Source organism: Lonchura striata, chromosome 1 (assembly GCF_046129695.1).
Source record: "Lonchura striata isolate bLonStr1 chromosome 1, bLonStr1.mat, whole genome shotgun sequence".
NCBI lineage: Eukaryota > Metazoa > Chordata > Aves > Passeriformes > Estrildidae > Lonchura > Lonchura striata.
Genome location: NC_134603.1, coordinates 102,823,815 through 102,841,703, shown reverse-complemented (window position 1 = coordinate 102,841,703; position 17,889 = coordinate 102,823,815). Strand labels below are relative to the sequence as shown.

The window sequence follows — 17,889 nt, the reverse complement described above, 5'->3', positions numbered from 1 at the left end:
ATGAAGCTTAGTAATTAATGAAGATATGTTCTATTTTGCTATAAGCAGAGTGCATTTTCATATATCAAAGTGGATCCAATATAACAGAGATAGAAACCATTTATTTTCTTGCAGGAAGGCTTTATGATGAGAACCTCCTCCTCCTCATATCTGTTCTGCTGGCCAATATATTTCTGACTCTCAAACTAGATTTGATCTAGCTGTATAGACTTGGGGGGAGAGTACAGAAGCACAGTACAATTTTCTAACCCTCTTCTTGACAGTCAACATCCAAACCCAGTGTCAAAACCTGTTGCATGTATGTCATACACGTCCAACAAATGCTTTGGGAGCCACTTGCAGCTTTTATGTACTACACATTTGATTCTTTGCAAATCTTCCTTTCTAATGAAGTCAGCTGCAGCTGGTCACCACTGGCATGGAAAGGAGCAGAAATCATAACCAACACCAGCCCTCTATTATAGCTGCTGGGTATTGAAATGTTAGGGTATAAGTGAATTTTGGTGCTCAAATAAATAGAACAGGAATCAGCCTGGCATCCTCAGAATTCTGGAGATTTGTAGGTTAGTTTTTTGTGTTAGTTTTGTATATAGTTAATTTTATACTGTCTTGAAAAACCTGGATATGACTCCCGATTTTGCTAAAGCTTCCATATCATTACATAAGAAGAGTGTAATTGGCACTCTTATTCTGGCTTGTAACTTTCTTTATATGAAGAAATACAAAGTATATTGAAAACCCATGTATTTGTGTGTTTTAGTGTCATCTCTAATGCCTGTGACGATATTGATGTTAAGAATATCTGTGAATTACATTGATATTACATTGATAATTTTTCAAGAAACGTGACTTGTTTTCCTGCCTTTTGATCACTGAAGGTTGCTTACTTTTTCCACATGTGGAAGCAAAGAAGCAGCTAAGTCTGGATGCACTGGAGTGGTGGCTTCTGGATATTTAAAATCAGACAGGACTAGCAAAATGTAGAGGAATTGTAAAATCCTTTTTTCAGCTGCCTATCATGAGCAGAGTGGTCATGGAAAGTAGAAATAGATAAATCCAATATAGGTTTGTAATAGCAAAAGAATCACTTTCTTTCTCGAGAATATGAGACATTAAGAACTGCTAGATGCTATCCCTAGAGTGATAACATTTATTTTTTGTGGAATTGTTTTCTCCTCTTAGCTCACTCCATGTTGTTGTCGTACTCCAAAAGAAATATCATACTGCCATATTCAGTGATATGTTAGGAAAATGTTGAAGGCACTGTTGCTAATTTTAATTAATTACTTTTAATTTGAGAGGGCTGTTTTGTAATTTTTGCGGATTCTGCTTTCACTGAATTTGCAGTGTTATGTTTTAACCATGTATTTTTTTTTTTTTTCCCTTCTTTCTTTTTTCTGTCTTATTTTCTCTTTCCTCTGTTTCTTACTTTGTGTAGGCTATTGTATTGAATATGATGTGCCAACTGATGAAAACAAAAACCCAGAAAGCAAAATCCTCTAGACATCAGCCCAAAGGTTTTCTAGGCTTACAGCCAAGTCCAATTCAAATACAACCCTTTGCCTGGCTTACATAATCACAGCTTTGTGATACATCTCATAGTCTTCAAATATTGATTTTTCTAATCTATTGGAGCAGTAGCTCAGCCCTACACAGTGCATGCAGAAGTATTTTTAAAGTGTGTTGTTAGAGGCAGTATATTCACTAATGAATAATGGACTGAGCTGATAATGCTGCTTAGGAGATTTATCCAGGAGACAAGCTTGAAAAGAAAATGAGATGGTTAGAGATGTTTTTAACTTCACTGAGACTGCTGAACTTTGAGCTATTCTAAGGATGTCCTAGTTCCTTGCTGATGGCTTAGTTCCTCTTGTAGTTTCTCTGAAACGTAATATTTTTACTCTGTCTTCTTGAAGGTCTGCAGGAGTTTTGGGTGTTCTTAGACACCAGGAATTGTGGGTGTTCTTGGGCTCTAATTTGATCTTTTTAGAACAATTATGCCTCACTTTTTGTAGCCCATTACTGATATTTACTGACTTTATTCTTCAGGTCTTTCTCTAAAAGGATTTCTATTTTCTCATTACTATTATTTTTTTATTTCCCCCCTCAAAGGAATCATGATGGGAAGAAAGGAATAAGGTTAAAAGATCTTTTAGAATTATTGAATTCAATGCTGGACATGCAGTGTAGAGTTACTGAAGGGATTGCGTTTTCCAGGAAATTTTCCACAAAATAATGAGAGCCTATCTGAGAGCATTCTTAGGTAGAATTGCTGTCAGATACATTTCCTCACTGATCACTCCATGGGATGCTCTATTTTCTCCCTTCCTTCAGTGGTGTCCATCCCTCCTTGGATAAGTTTGTTTCAACAACTTCTGATAGTGGGTGGAAACCATAATGAAAAAGCAAAACATTTATTATTATTTCTGGAAAGCATAGTTAGTAAATGAGTTACTAACTCCTGGCCATAAGTCTTCACCCCCATTTTATTCCTAAATTCTGCAGGAACTGGGTGGTCAACTGTCTCATCTGAGAGTAAGGAAAAGAAGTATTGTTTATTGAATGAGGAGATATGAGTCCAAAGAGGGCTGTACTTAAAATAATCTGGAGGTACCTTATTCTGTAGTCATATCATCTAATAATATTTCATTTACACTTGATATCTCTGTACTTGTTCTGAACTTAAGGCAAGGAAACATTTTAAAAATCTGTTAATTCTCTTGACAGTAGAAACTTTTTTAAAAATAATTCTTCAGATGGATTGATTCTGATAGATATTCTGATTGGTGATTGGTGCAACTCCTTTGCTGACTCTTTAAGGTACTGGTACCTTGATATAAAGGAGAAGGGAGGAATCTTTAGAGAAAGACATTTCCAGTGATCATGGAATAAAACAAAATAGCACTGTATGCACTTGGGAGAAGGAGAGGATGCCTAGAAATATATGGAACTTGGATTTCAAGCTGGTTTTGCTTTATTGTCACAAATTTCTTTTCTTATGTAAACCCTGTATTGCTAGAAGGGAAAAAAAAGTCCTGCCATTCTTTCTCAGAAAGGAGGAATTTTTAATTTATTTTCTCCTGAATGTTATTCTGTTGCTCTTACCATAGTTAGGTTGCTATCTGTTAAACAGATTTGATCAGCTTAAAGCAAAAGGATTTTTTTTTTACTGTGATTGTAACAAAAAAAAAGGAGTAAAAATATTAATAAAAGCACTTCTGTACTGCTGCAAATATTAGAGGTATGTCACAGTAGAAGACCAAGCCATATCAATTGTTAATTGTGTCTTCCTTTAGGAAATAAGGTGTCACTGTTAGCATTCAAATTAATCTTTGAGTTGTTAGGTTTTTACTTTCAGTATTAATTGTTCAGTGTAAATCAGGTAAATAATTTTGGTTTTTCAATATACTTTTTCAGGTACAAGTGTTTGGATTATATTCAGCAGAAGAGTTTCATGAAACGTTTGACTGTCCTATTAAAGTAAGTGCTTGTTTTAATCTTTAGTAATTGTGGTGGTGTTGTCTTTAATAACAGAAAGGTCACATTCAATATAAATGAGAGAGAGGAATACCACTTCCTTACAGTGTTATTCAAGTCACTAGGAGGTAGTTTTCTATCTCAATATAAAAGCTTTTGATCTGGTTAGGTAGGAAGAAAGCCAATCATGGTTTTGTATGAAGTATTATTGAGTTTTTCAAATACAAAAGGAAAGTGGAAGAGAAATTGTCCTGTTTCAGGTGTTGCCCATCTCAGCATATTTCTTTGTAGATTTTTGATACAAATTCTGAGAGTTCTGCTAAATGGGAGGTCAGTATTTTGCAAACAGTTCATATCCATTAAACCTGCCGCAAAATGAGGCAATGGGCAGTGATATTGATGTACCCTATCTGAAGGGGAAACCTGAATTTAACTCTGCTTTAGAGAAGTGTGTCTGCCTGACTGTTGGAAAAAGGATGTCTACTAGGCATATGGGAAAATCAGTCCTTCTTAACAAGAAACATTTCTTGTAGGAGGAAAGGTGATGTGGGCAAATGTTTGCATTTTGCTGCTTGGAGTCTTCCATGTTGCAGCTGTTCTTTAGGGTGTGGGGGAAAGGAATGAGATCGTTAAGTTTTCACACATGCTAGATGTGACTCACTTGCCTTCTAGGGTCTTTACTGCTCATACAGCTGGATCTCCACACTTGACATTGTAACACATAAGGCAAAGAAACTGTGTAAGATGCTACACAATGTTGTCCTCTGACAGGGCTAAGGTATGTGTGCCCTTCAGGCAGGCCCCAGACAGATTTAATTGGGGTAACACTTGCTCATAGCAGTTCTGTTCTGATTGTTCCTAATCCTGCAGCCTGCTATACAGAAAAGTAGCTGTTTAGTGTTACATGGCACTCAGTGTCATGCTTGTCATACAGCATATAATATGAAGAATTATCTTCTAAGAAAAACAACCAAGTGTCTGAAATACTAGGCTTTACTTCAGAGAAGAGCTCAGCTGTAATACTTGATAATTGACAAAGGGTTATCTAGTTTAAAAAAGTGATGTGGTGCTTCATGTAAACTCTTATTTAAGCCACAGTTCCCTCTTTACTTCTTCCCCCACCATCCCCAGATTGTTGCTGTTCATCCTCAATTTGTAAGATCCCACTTCAAGCAATTTGTAACAGGAGGAAAAAAGGTAAGCATTCACAATGAACTTTGGCTACCTTTAAATAGCCCTTTGATATAGCTCAGAAGGCTATGCATGTGACTTTTAACACCTAGAACAAAGACTTCTTCTTTTTCCTTCTCTTTATGCATTGTATTCTAAAACATTGTTAATTAAAAGTTATTTAAATTAATTAATTGTTAATTGTTAATTAAAAGTGATTTCAGGGGGAGAGAAAGTGCAATTTTTGTGTTAAAAGCATGTTGCAAAAAGTTGAGATTCAGAGTAGAAATACCATTCTGTCTAGATAGCCTGAAAAACAAGTAATTGATATGTCCTGGGCCAGATTTTCTCCATTTTAATTTGTCGAAGTTAGACTCTAAAACTGATCTTTTACAAAGCATGTTGATCTTTGGTTACCTGTGGGTGATTTTTTGGGGTGGGGTTTTGTTTGTTTGTTTGGTGTTTTATTTTAAGGAAATAAACCCAAGTATCTTCATCAGCTCTTGTCCATGGTGAGGAGTTTTGTTGGTATTTTTAAAATTAACTAAGGGGAATTCTTGGTATAGTACAGCTCACCCCATTCCAAGCACTTACATCTCTAGGTAGTCTTCTATTTGGATTCAGTTGGTGTTTTAAATGTGCATTAAGTATCTTACTAGTGTAGGATACAATTCTGACTTCCAGATTGCAGCTGTTTCCAGGTCCTACAAGTATCTTTTATCACATTGCATATTTTCAGTCAAAATATGAAAAGTTTTATTTGGAATGGTTTCTTGAATTAATGAAATTTTCTGTTGCCTTTTGTTAAGAATTAAGGAACAGTCCTCACAGATGCATTAAACCAAATTCCATTGCTCTCTCTTACCAGCACGTAAACACTACAGGCTTCTAGTGCTGAATGCATCTTAATTTCCACTAACAGTTCAGTAATAGGTTTCAAAGCATAGCTGTGCTTCATTTATTTAAGTGGTGTGTGCTTGACAGATTTTTCTGGCTGGTAGAAGTTGGTGTTGTCCTTAAAATAATGCACAGTCAGTGTGCGTCTGTGTCAGCCACCAGTTTGTGAAGCTTTTTAGTGCCGATAAAAGGGGCATGGAAGGAGAGAAGCAAGGAATTAATAGAACAGGGCTCCGTCAGGTGGTAAAAGATCTTACATTCATCTGATGCCGAACAGAAAAAAACATCAGGGAGTTAACACATTCTCTTTGGTTATCTTTGATTACTTGACAGGTTGTTTTATATTCTGTCCTCTGGGGAATGGTATACTCATTCTTAATACATTCATGCTTTGCTGAGGAACTTTCCTCCTCAGAAAAACTTTAATTGACATCTTAACATAAGGTATTTAGCATTGAAGCAAATGTCACTTGACACCTGTAATTTGATTTTATTGGTACAGAAAACCAACAAATAAAGCCTCCAGCCTTGCAAGAGAAGCCTTTCCTTCAAAAGGAGCATATGTATTCCTATAAAAGCAACAACAAAATGCCTTTTGAAAATTCAGGAAGCTAAATTCCACCTAGTAATAAAGCACTTTTTTTTTTCTTTTTTTTTTTTTTTTTTTACATTTACACCTCTCCTTAACTATAAAGCCAAAGTGTAGTATGGAGGCAGCAGACAACAGGCAGCTGACACAAGAGTGAGGAGAAGCTGGCTGAAGCATACAGCCTCAGGCTGTGGACTTCACTACTCTCTCCCTGTGTCTGGGGGATTGTGCCTACTTAAGCAAAGTTAAGCAGTCAAGGTGAGCTCCTTCAGGGAAGGGGACAGGTCCTCCTGTGACTCCTGAGGTCTTTGCACTTTTAGCCTTTGCATTTATACAGTGACTTCATCCCTGATAGCTGGCAGTGGTGGGAAGCATGTTGCCTGTTTTCCTCATCTACACCAAGGTAACAGTAAGAGTATCTTCATTTTGGAGAAAAGGTAAAAGAAAAGCTTTGCTTAAAGCTCTAATGCTATGCTCCTTGCCTGAAGTGCATTAAAAAACATAGTATGTATCATGTGAACTCTTAATCCAAATGCTTGCTAGGTCTGTTTTTGTTTTTGTTTTTGTTTTCTGGGAATGGTGGTATAATGTATGTAAGCATTTTTAAAGTGGAGTGGGGTTTTTTGTTTGCTTTGCCTTTATTTTTTTAGAAAAATAATCTTCATAACAATATTAAATGTGTGAAAAATACATTTTTCAGTTCAAAGATTCGCTCAGGGCATCCTGGAAATGTTCAAGAGACAAAAAGGGGGAAAAGACCCTAGTGACATGCTTCAGGAGTACACGGTGCAGGTCCTCAGTTCCCTACACAGGTGGATGTCTGGAATTTGGGTGAATTGCTGTGTAGTGCTGGGATTTGCTACATCTTAGAAGATCAGCCTGACCTAAAGTTGACTTAAGAGCAGTGCTCCCTGGGGTAACTGGGGTAATCATTGTGAATTGTTGTAAGCTTAGCTCTACTGTGCGTATGTTTATATGGTTGCTTAACTTTGCTTAAGTAGGCATATAGAGAAGCTTTTCTCTAAAATGTATTATGAACTAATTAAATTGTTTGCTCATTAAAGTATAAATTTTAAAAGAAAATAACTTATATTAAACTTGATATCATATTTTGGGTTGGTAAAGCTTATTTCACCCATTTTCCTGAGTGAATTAATATCTGTGCCTAGAAATAAGACCAGTACTGTGGAAATTGACACTATTGCAGTGAGAAGCAATAGGTGCCATATTAAAAGGAGGTGCTTCCCTATTCCCTTCCTCATCTCTGCAATTAACCACAGCACCATTGTGCTGATTTGGCAGATGATGGTAGCCCTGAAATAATAATACTGTATACTGTAAATAATAGGGCATTTCTGTCCAGAGCAGACAATAGAGCTTCAAAGCAAGGGAAAAAACAAATACTGTGCTATTGAAGGCCATAACCTTCTACCTTTTAAAAAAGGCTCTAATCTCAAAAAATAACAGGGTAAAAGCCAACTAAATGAGGGTGGTAAAGCTGAAAACAAGGTGTTCTTGATTTAACTCTTAGAGTGCTGGTCTTTTGTAAAACATCAACTAAATAAACGTTTTTGTGAAGTCCAAGTATCTGTTATGTCATGAGGGTTAAACAGACAGGACTAACAAAGAAAGAAGACTGAAGATTATTTCAGATGGAAAGTCAAGGTATCAGCTACCGTGACTTATGTAAAGATAAGGAGAGCAGGACAAGTTGAGATTCCTCTCTTGGCAGAGACATCATCCCTATTAATGTCAATAACTAGATGCAAAGGTTTTTGTAGTGAAACTCTGAGGAGAGTGAGTCCTCTGAAGTGATTGAGTCACTCTGCTGATTGTGTGCTAATGAAGGGGTTTTTTGAGTCTTCTCTAGCATGGTAGTGGGGACCCAGCACAAATTAAGCAAATGTATTCTGAAGTATAGGAGGAGAATATTCTGTAGCATAAAGGACTGGGTCTCCTCATTTGCCTAGGACATACATTTTGTATAATAAGTATTGATTTGCATATCCAGTCGGAAACATTTTAAGGGCTACAGAACCAAAATAAAATTGCAGATTTACCCTGTGACTGTCAACAGTCTCATCTATCTGTGTCTATATCTACATAATATATTAATGGGTTTATATATATATATATCTGTTGGAAATATATATAAAAACGTTTTTAGTAATGTCTGTGTTTCTTTTGCTGCAGAACATACACAATAAGAACTGGTTTTCAAATACAGATGTGTCTGATCACATTTGTCCCATTTATTCTCCCAGAATTAACATTTAAACATATCAATGCTTGTGTTTAAACATTAGACTTTTTCCTTTTATAAAAGCAGAGAGAACTTAGTGTTACCTGGGGAAAATTTCTTATTAAAAAAAAAAACAAAAAACAAGCAAAAAAACAACCAAACAAAAAACCCTATTTCAGTGTCAGAACTCTGCACCCATGGTAACTCTTGCCTGCAATGCAAAACAAGACAATCTAAATTTATTTCCACTCCAGGTGGATCAACAACATACACAGAGAAAGCATGGTAATAGCAAACAGTGCACAAGTGGGAAGAGAAAAGCATTGTTGGGGATCTGTGACTGCTGTTAGGCATAGTGGAATCTGAATGTTAAAGTCAAGTCTGCCAAGGAATGTCTCAGATATTTTTTTAATTGTTGCTTTTTAGCATCAGCAGATGCACTTTGCGTGGTGAGTAAGTAGATGACCTTACCTCTGAACCCTATGATATGTACTTCATAATAACTGAAGTACCTTGACAAATTATTAAATTGTCAGGATGCTGTTTGCAGCACAGTCCATTTTTAGAAAGCAGATAGTCAGCTGTTTGGCATTATGTTGGGTAGAGGAGTACCAGACAAGAAAGGCAGATTGCTTTGTAAGCTATAAAATGTCACTCAGTAAATACTCAAAGGTCTGATTTAAGTGAAGAAGGAGTAAATACTGTGGCAATTTCTGTCCATGCATTGGATAATTTACCATAAGTAGGAAACAAACTGTAGCAGCAAGCAAACCATAATACTGCTGGTCTGTTATTTCCTTGCTGCAAAGCATAATGCCCAGATGTGTCCCATATTATTGAGCAGATGAGACTTTGATATGTAGTATGTCCTGTTTGCTTAATAAGCATATTTTTTTTGCTTACATTTCTTCTTTATAGGTATTTGGATAAGTGTTTCTTCTTTATTGCTAAAACAAAAATTCTTCTTGTGCTGTAATAAATTTGGTTTGCGTAAAGCAAATGAATCATAGTCCTATGTGCATGTAATCTATAGTTGTGTGTTTTACAAATGTCTGTGTAGAAATCTTTTTTCATTGCCTGAGGTGGCAAGCAAAGAGGATCTAAGTGCATGAAATGTGTCTCTCTCCCTGCAAGACAGCAGGATTTGCTTTTCAGGATGTTAATTCTTTAGCTTTTTGTGAATAGGCAACAGCTGGAATGTGGCAGTTGAGTTATTAAAAGTGAAGCCTAATAAAAGTCCTGTGGCATTTGTTTGTATTAAACATCTCAAAATTTCTAGCTTCTCTGACCATGAACTACAGCAGTAGCTCCTGTTTCATCTCTCACTGCTGCCATCATATACCTCCCGATGCTGCTGTGTGCCTCTGCCTCCTTGCTTGATTTCCCTTGACTGCATTTGCTGCCCTCCTCTCTGTTCACACCCCAGCTCCCTACACAACATTTTATGACGAAATCTTGAAAGCTCATCTTCAGCTGAAGGCTTGAGGCTTACATTATTCTCTGCCTTGTTTGAGCTCATTCCAGTCCCATTGTCTGTTTCAAAGTATAATTTTTTATTGTTCTGGTATGTTTTCCTAAGGATGAACAGTAAGTCTTCATGTGGCATGCTGTTCTGTGTTACTCTCTGGTATCTGTTAATCTTGGCTGTGCCTGTAAATATATGTTTTATGCTGAAAACAATAAATAGCTGTAGTGATCACTTGTAACCATGGAAATAGCATTTTAGATTTTTGTGGTCTTGCCTAGCTGAGGTGACAGTGGTGACAGAGGAACCAAAATACAGGGCAAATGCCAAAGGTAGGCTCATCTTCAGTCTTAGACAAAGAGCAAGACAAGGAAATTACAGGCACTTTTTTCCTAATTTTCATTTCGTGAAATAAAAACTGATCCAAGAGTTCTGTAATAGGGAATGGAAAAGTGGCTCTTCAGTTACAAGAAGACTTAAGCCTTTTTTCTTCACTAAAACTTCTTCAAATCTTTACACAGAAGGCACTGTGTTGAAATAAAGTAGTGATGCTAGGCATCAAGTAAAAATGTGTTTCCTTTGAAATTTCTGTGAGAACAGATATCTTTTATTTTAGTATATTTAAACTAGTAATTGGTAGTGAGAATAAATGAAATTGAATTACTTCACCATGTTGATACTACCAAAGTTGCAATCATTCACCTCTTTGTTCAGAGGATTGGGAATTCCTGTACATAGTTTAAGACCAGGATTACATGTAATTAGTGTTAATGCTAATTGCATGGCAGACTCCATTAAGTCCAAGCACTCATCTATTCTCTTTCGTGAATGTGCTCTAAAATAGTTTTGAGCTCTTTTTGGTGTAGATTTAATCTCCTGTTAGTGAAAGATATGGAGAGATGTATTCACTAACCCAAAATGGGTATTCATGTATTCACTAATCCACCTATTTTTTAAAACCAAAAAGTGTCCTGCTCCATCCTCTTGTCTCAAACACTGTGTGCCATTTTTCTTAATGATCTGGTGGGCAGTTATAAGCAGTTAAGAAGACTCTCAAAATAATTAATGAGCGAACAGAAGATTGCAATGTGCTGTGAAACTGTGGGTGGGGACCTTGAAACTGGAGATGATTTTATTTTAGCTGTATTACCAAATTGCGGTGCATGCAAGATACACTGGAAGAGTGTTCTAAGCACAACTATTGTATGTAACAAAGGACTAGAAAGTTTTATGAAAGCAAATGAAAAACAGGGAGAGCAAACTCTATTGCAGAGAAGCCAAGAAAGTGGGATTTTGGCTGCTGTTGAAATATAAGTACTGTGAATGCTGACTACCATAACATAGGGTTTATGGCAAACAAAGTCTGAAAATATTTTTCCCCTACCAAAAAAAAAGGGAGGGGGTAGGAAGAACCCCTCCAGAAATTGTGGATTTCTTCTTACAAGTTTTTTAAAGTTTTAAATTACCTTCTAGTATGATCAACATTTCAATGTGGAGATGGAAAGGAAGACTAAGAAAGAAATTAGGCTGCTTATTTTGAGAGAGATGCTTTCAGTAGACAACAGTTCCAAAACAAATGGAAAAGTTCTGTGTTCACAAATTCAATTTCCAGGTGTCATTGCTCTAGGAAATAATAAATAAATCACAGTATGTATATCAACAGCACACAGATAATTGCACTGAAGATAATTTAGTTAAGCATGTTTTGAGATTGCTTTTTTTTTTTTTAAGTGACAGTGTGAAGTGCCCTTTGGCCTCCATGTTTGACCTATTTCAGTTGCTGATCTGAAGAGGGGAATGATAGGGTGTTCCATGATTCAATTTCCATCTGTATTATAGGTGATACCAGGCTGTTGTCTTCTACTGCTTTGATCTGAAAATTTGTGTTCTTAGGGGTGAGCATAGATGTAAGCAGGATTTTTCAAATTATCTTCTCTCTTCAACAGTTCTTTCTCAGATCACTTTTCCTTTCAGCTTGTTACTCAGTCACAAAAAAGCATGATGTTCACAAACCATGAATAACAAAAAAGATGCAAAGTGTCATACCAAGTTGGCTCTGGATTTTGAGTATAAAGAATTAAATTTAAATCATGATTTAGTCACAAGCAGAAAAAATTCCAAGTACAATTAATATAATCGACATCAGCTAGGTTTAACCTCCCACATCATCCCCATCAGTTTTTGGATCTTTATCCAGTAAGTCTCAATGCAAATACCATGTATTTTGCTTCTGTCTTTATTGCATGGTATTGAAGGAAGCATCCAAGCAGCAGTTCTTCTGTCCAGCTTCTCCTTAGGAAAAAAGTAATTTTCAAGTCTGGATCATCAGCACTTAGTTTTTAGTGGCATCTTTAGCATCTGAGTAGAGATCATGCATATGGGCTGCGGGCTGCTCCTATGCTTAACATCTACCTACTAGTCTTCTATTGGAAATCCCTCCATATAGCACTGACTTGTGGGTGTAGATGTTACACTGCTTTCAGTGGCTTGCCCTGGTAGCTGTAAAATAACGTGTTCTGTGAGAGTTACTCAGTAGCTTTTTCATATGTGGGGAAAAAAATTTATACTGTCTAAAAGCTGGGCCTTCATGTGGCCTATGTGAAGGACACAAAATCACTTTGTTTGAATTAAAAGTTTGATGTCTACAGTGCAATTCACACAATAATTTCTCAATAGACTACCTACCTGTGCTTGCTTTAAATTCTTAGAGAAAATACTTGTCTTCTGGTGCCATCTGGTGGCTTTAGGAGAGACGCAATCTGATAATTGCCATTAAAATATTGTATTTTGTTTAAAGATTGTATTTTAAACAACTAGTGTCTTTATGTAAATTTGATGTATATATCCAAATACAAGTGGCAGGAAACCATATATAAAAAGTGCAAACAGCTGGACCGTAGATAGGAAATATTAGCAACAAGAGTACTCCATTTGCATTTTAGCATGGTAGAAATCCTTGCAGACAGCTAGTTGACACCTTCCAGTGTGAGATGTGAGCTCTGGTTCAGGCTGTGCATATGTTCATATGTGGGTGTACTCATGCAAAAGTGAGCAGGAGTGGTACCTCAGAGTATGATCTCGGTAGTTGCTTCAGCTTCTTACTGAGGTATCCCTCCAAGTGCTGCACTTTGCTTCTCTCAGAGTGGCTTCCTGTAACCCTATTAAATAACTTAATGAGACATACAAAATCAGAATGTTCTGATTTGGAAGGGACCCACAAGGATCATTTAGTCCGACTTTTAAGTGAATGCACCAAACCTGCAACCTTGGCATTATTAGCACCATGCTTCAACCAGCTGATATGGGCTGTCGTTCTGTGCAGACTTTCTGCGTGCATTTGGGTTTTTCTTTGCTGCTGAAAAACATCTCATAACATCTCTTATGCTTTTAGATATTCTAAAATACCTTCCTTAGGTGCAGAACTTGACATTACCAGTCACAAAAGTTTTAATTACAATTAGCAGCACTTGTGGTATGGTGCAGTTTGCACATGTGCGACTAAACCACAGCATCTCTAGACTCCTGTGGAAGGCTGTGTAGTTCCACGTGGAGCCAAGCAAAAGGTCGCAGGCTTAGAGATCTTTTAATTTTCTTTGACTACCTGGATTTTTGGAGGGAAGGAGCCTATAACAAGATCAGTGGATGTCAAGATCAGTGAGGTGACCTGATTTCTTTAACAATTTTCTGAAGTGTTGTGACTAGTGCTGTAGACTTAGGTTCTGAAATACCTTAATTTCTTTATCATTAAAAGGTAAATAATTATACTTACTGTTCTTTGGAGAAACTTGATAAACGGCCTTCTTATTAATATTTTTAAAATTTAACTGGAATTCTGTAATATACAAGATGGCTTGATGTAAATATATTATAGCAAAATGTTTGATTGTATTTGCTTTTGTTTTGTGGTAGGTGTGTATTTTTCATTGCTCTTAAATCCATTATAAGGCATAATGAAGAAAAAATAGCTTCCATTTCTGCTTACAGTACTGTGTCAAAGAAATATTTATTGTTGCACTTCTTCACAGTTGCTGTTATATGAAAGAAGTTGGATGAATAGATGGAAGCCTTCAGTTTTACATGAAGGGGAAGGAAATATAAGAAATATAAAATGGAGAGGGCACTTAATTGCTTGGGCTAATAATATGGTAAGTATTTTTCACCTCCATTACATGTACAAAAATATCTCTGTGTTACACTGATCATTGAAATTTTTCTCAATGCTAATTGCCAGAATATTTAGTTGAAAAACTGAATTTGTAGAAATGTGTATAAAATGCATTGAAGGATAGTGGTTTAATATGTCATTTCTTTCTAGAAATTTCTTCTGTTGTTTTCTGCTGGTTAGGGTTCTCCAATATGATTGCCATTTCTGAAGAAATTAGTAAAGTATCTCTACATACCACTGTGGTGGTCATTAATATACACTATTGTTAATTAGAATTTTGATTAGTGCAATTTATTGAAGCAAACTGAAGAAGGAATGCCTCTGTCATTCTTCTTTATATAAATAATAGAACATCTCTATTCCCTTACACCCCCTAGAAAAAAATAAACTGTCCAGATTTTGTAATTTGTACTGAAATTACATTGTCATACGCACTTTCAATGTTGCAGATTATAAAAAAAAAAATTCAGTAATAATTTCTTATTTTGTTAGGCCACTAGAAAAAAAGTTAGAAGAAAATAGGCCCCTTTTGTTCTAAGTGTAATTTTAAAGGAAACCATTGCATTCATTCTCAGTATTACATTTCGCCTATCACTGTATATCTAATTGATGGATCAAGCTCTATGTTTTGCAGCTCCGCAGTGAGGGATATGATTTTAATGTGTATCATGTCAAAATTCCAAAGTATTTTTTGAATGTGGTAGAAGTACTTTTGAAACACTAGCTTTTTTTCTATTGTTTTTCCATCATAAAGGGAGGCATTTATTAAAATATTTTAAAGCCTTTGTTCTTTTTTATATTTCAAAACCACTTTGATATGAAATTGTTAAAGTTGGACCCTTGTTTATTTGCTTCCCTTTAATAATTCCATTAGAATAGAAGCTTCATTGAGGACTTGACTGATATAACATTAGGTTATTTGAAGGTTTTGTTCTTTTCAGATCCATAAAATTAAAATACATATTCTAGGTATCTGCTGGGATGGACAGGACAAGAGCTATGCCTAGAGATGATGTGCCACAACAGAACACAGAGTACTAATAAAACATTGAGAGCCATCTGTCAGAGACAAAAAGCCATGGTCAGGGCTTATCTTTCAAAGAAAAATGAAATGACACTTGCCCTCCAAAAGATTAATATATTTGGTTATTGCCCTTTCTCTTCCCCTTTAACTTTTTAAACTCTGTTCTATAGCAAGGTTTTGTGTTCACTATTTTTTCCCCAAATCAGAGAAAATGTTTATAGCTGTGCTTCTTATTGTGTGTGCATGGCTACCTTGTTTTCATATTTAGGCAAGGTCTAGTTCTGCTTTTCAGATGCATAGATAACCTGTGTTTGCTGCTATGCCCTCTTCTTCTTCCTCCATGGCTAGTAGTGCCAGTTTTACAAACTGAGACATCTGAGAGACAAATTCTTAGAGGCATTTGGCTGCTGTACTCCCATTTGGACAGGTTTTAGCTCATTCATGATGGGAAGTTGACCGTGGACGTCCTTTCAATTCATTATGCAAATAGCATACTTGTTAGAGGAGAAGCTAAAAGCATTCTCACACCATTCAAAGAGTTACATACGCACCACCCCACACTTTAAGTTCAAGGACTGGAGTCTTTTTTCAGTGGGTAACTCCAAAGAGCCAACAGGGGCCCTTTTGATTCCCTTCTCACTTGTTGTGCACCTGCTCACAGGCAGAGCATGGGAGATTACATAGCAACAACTAAAACATCAGGGAGTCATCAACATTATTCTTACAGTAAATCCATAACTCAGCACTGTACCAGCTACTACAAAGAAAATTAATTAATAATTATTTACCAGCCAAAGCATATCTAGGTGTAAGTTCAGAGCTTACCACCCAAGACTTCAAAAAAAAAATCCAGGTACTTATGCTAAGCAAGTAAACCTAAGCAAGCAATGTACTATATTATGCAATATTTTAACTCTAAATGACTTACTCTTATGTAAATCTTACTATATTAAACAACTGTCTCTCCACACTTACAACCAAAGAAGATTCTACACTATTAGTTTGAAAGCTACTTCAAACAGGAGCTGGTCTATCCCATATAAGATTTGCTGCCATGTAGAAAAACAGAAGGTGTGGTATGGGTCACTAAAAATCATCCTTGGAGACAAAGTAGTAAGATTTATAAAAAGCAACTTTATTAAAATGCAATTCAAGCAAGATGAAAAACCTTTATCAGATGAGCTTAGAAAACACAAAGGATAAGATTGTGTTACCTAGAGATCTGGGCTCTCTACATTGCAGATGTTTTGGTAAGTTTTTGTTTGTTTGTTTGTTTTTGACAGCTTGATGTCTGTTAGCTGATGAGATACTAGTGGAAGTATGTTTCATGCTTACAGTTCTTCAGTGACAAAGATCACTGAAAAAAAATACCTGCACCCACCCTCATACCACTTACCTCATGGCTAAAAAAAAAGGCAAAACCTGGTTAAGACCATGACCCCCCCATGACTTTTAAACAGTTTTATCTGTGTATTTGTACAGCTGAGGACATAAAACTCACAATGGGGTTTTGCCACTATGAAAATCCTAACATGGCATGGCATCATGGTTGCTGACCTTTAAAGGTTTTTTTCCATCCCCTTCTTCTGTGATTTGAAGACTCACTCTCTAAGCTCTATGAGCAGAAAAGAAGTCCCTACTAAAATATTTTATTTTAGAGACTTATGTTTTAAATTACCAAGAACAAATCATTACTTAATATTAAATTAACCTTCATTTTGCTATTGTCTAAATGATACAGAAAAATCTAATTATTGGTTCTTGTTTTCTTCTGTCTCTTGAATGACTTTAATCTTCCTTGTTTTTTGACTTCTCGTTCTATTAGTTTAGGAGATTTCCTGAGGTGGGAGTAAAAAAATCACAGCATACAAAACCAACCATTGTTTAAATATGCTCAGTTTTCTGTTTTAATATAATAGTTGAACTGCATATCTGAGACTGAATTCATTTATCTTAATCAACTGTTGCTTTTCTTTTTCCAAGGTGGAAATTTCTGTGTCTCTACAGGGACTGTTGTGAAAAGGCCGGGATTCTTTTTATTTCTCCAGGAGTAGCACCAGCCCAATAAGCTAAACTAGTTCATGACTGGAATTGCTAGTCTGTCACTCATTCACTTATTATGTCTTTATTTGGCTTGTGAATTTGAAACATCTAAATTGCTCTGATCCCTTTACTCCTTTTGTCACCTCCTGGGTTAGATGGGTTTTGTATCAACAGCTTTTTCTGGTGGCACACTCAGCCCTGCTCTGAAATTTATGCTATAAACTGCTCTGACTGCTTTAGCATACAAAATGGTGAGTAGGAGTTTGTCATACCGAATAAAGTTCTCTTGTTTTTAAACTTTCAGGGCGTAAAGATACTTGACATGATCTCCAAGCAAAGAATTACCAATGTGCCTCGGGATGACATAAGCCTTCGCCCAGATATGTATCCCTGCAGCCTTTGCTGGAAGGATAATTTAACACTGATTATTGGCTGGGGAAATTCAGTAAAGGTACAATTACCTGTCTTTGTAATAAATGCTTGCTGTTATCACAGACAAACAGAGGATTGTTTCTGAAAAGTAAAGGACAATCGAAAAAAATAGAATTTGGTTTGACCAGTGTTCAGAACTCTTGCTACCTTAGAAATGACATTGGACTGACCCTCATGAGGAGGAGGAGTGATAGGCACCCAGTGGTCAGACAGATCTCTGTGTGAGAGCATGCACTGAATGTAATCCTCAGGGACATTTTACTCCTTGGAGAGATTTTGTCTTTTGAAAGCTTTTAGTATGCTGTTGAGTTAATTTCTTTGGATTAACATTAAGGAAGAGCAATTTACAATGAGGTATTTCTGGAGAGGATTGATTTGGGGGCTG

General features: G+C 36.3%; 1 protein-coding gene across 2 annotated transcripts in view; it reads left to right on the top strand.

Moving 5' to 3' along the window:
- The window catches only part of VPS41 (VPS41 subunit of HOPS complex), a 108,026-nt gene that overhangs the window by 47,436 nt on the left and 42,701 nt on the right, over window positions 1–17,889 (top strand). For both annotated transcript variants that reach the window (XM_021546648.2, XM_021546640.2), the window contains exons 6-9: window positions 3,418–3,480; window positions 4,609–4,674; window positions 13,866–13,985; window positions 17,377–17,523. In XM_021546648.2, coding sequence (XP_021402323.1) covers window positions 3,418–3,480; window positions 4,609–4,674; window positions 13,866–13,985; window positions 17,377–17,523 — 396 coding nt within the window. The remainder of the gene's footprint in view (window positions 1–3,417; window positions 3,481–4,608; window positions 4,675–13,865; window positions 13,986–17,376; window positions 17,524–17,889) is intronic.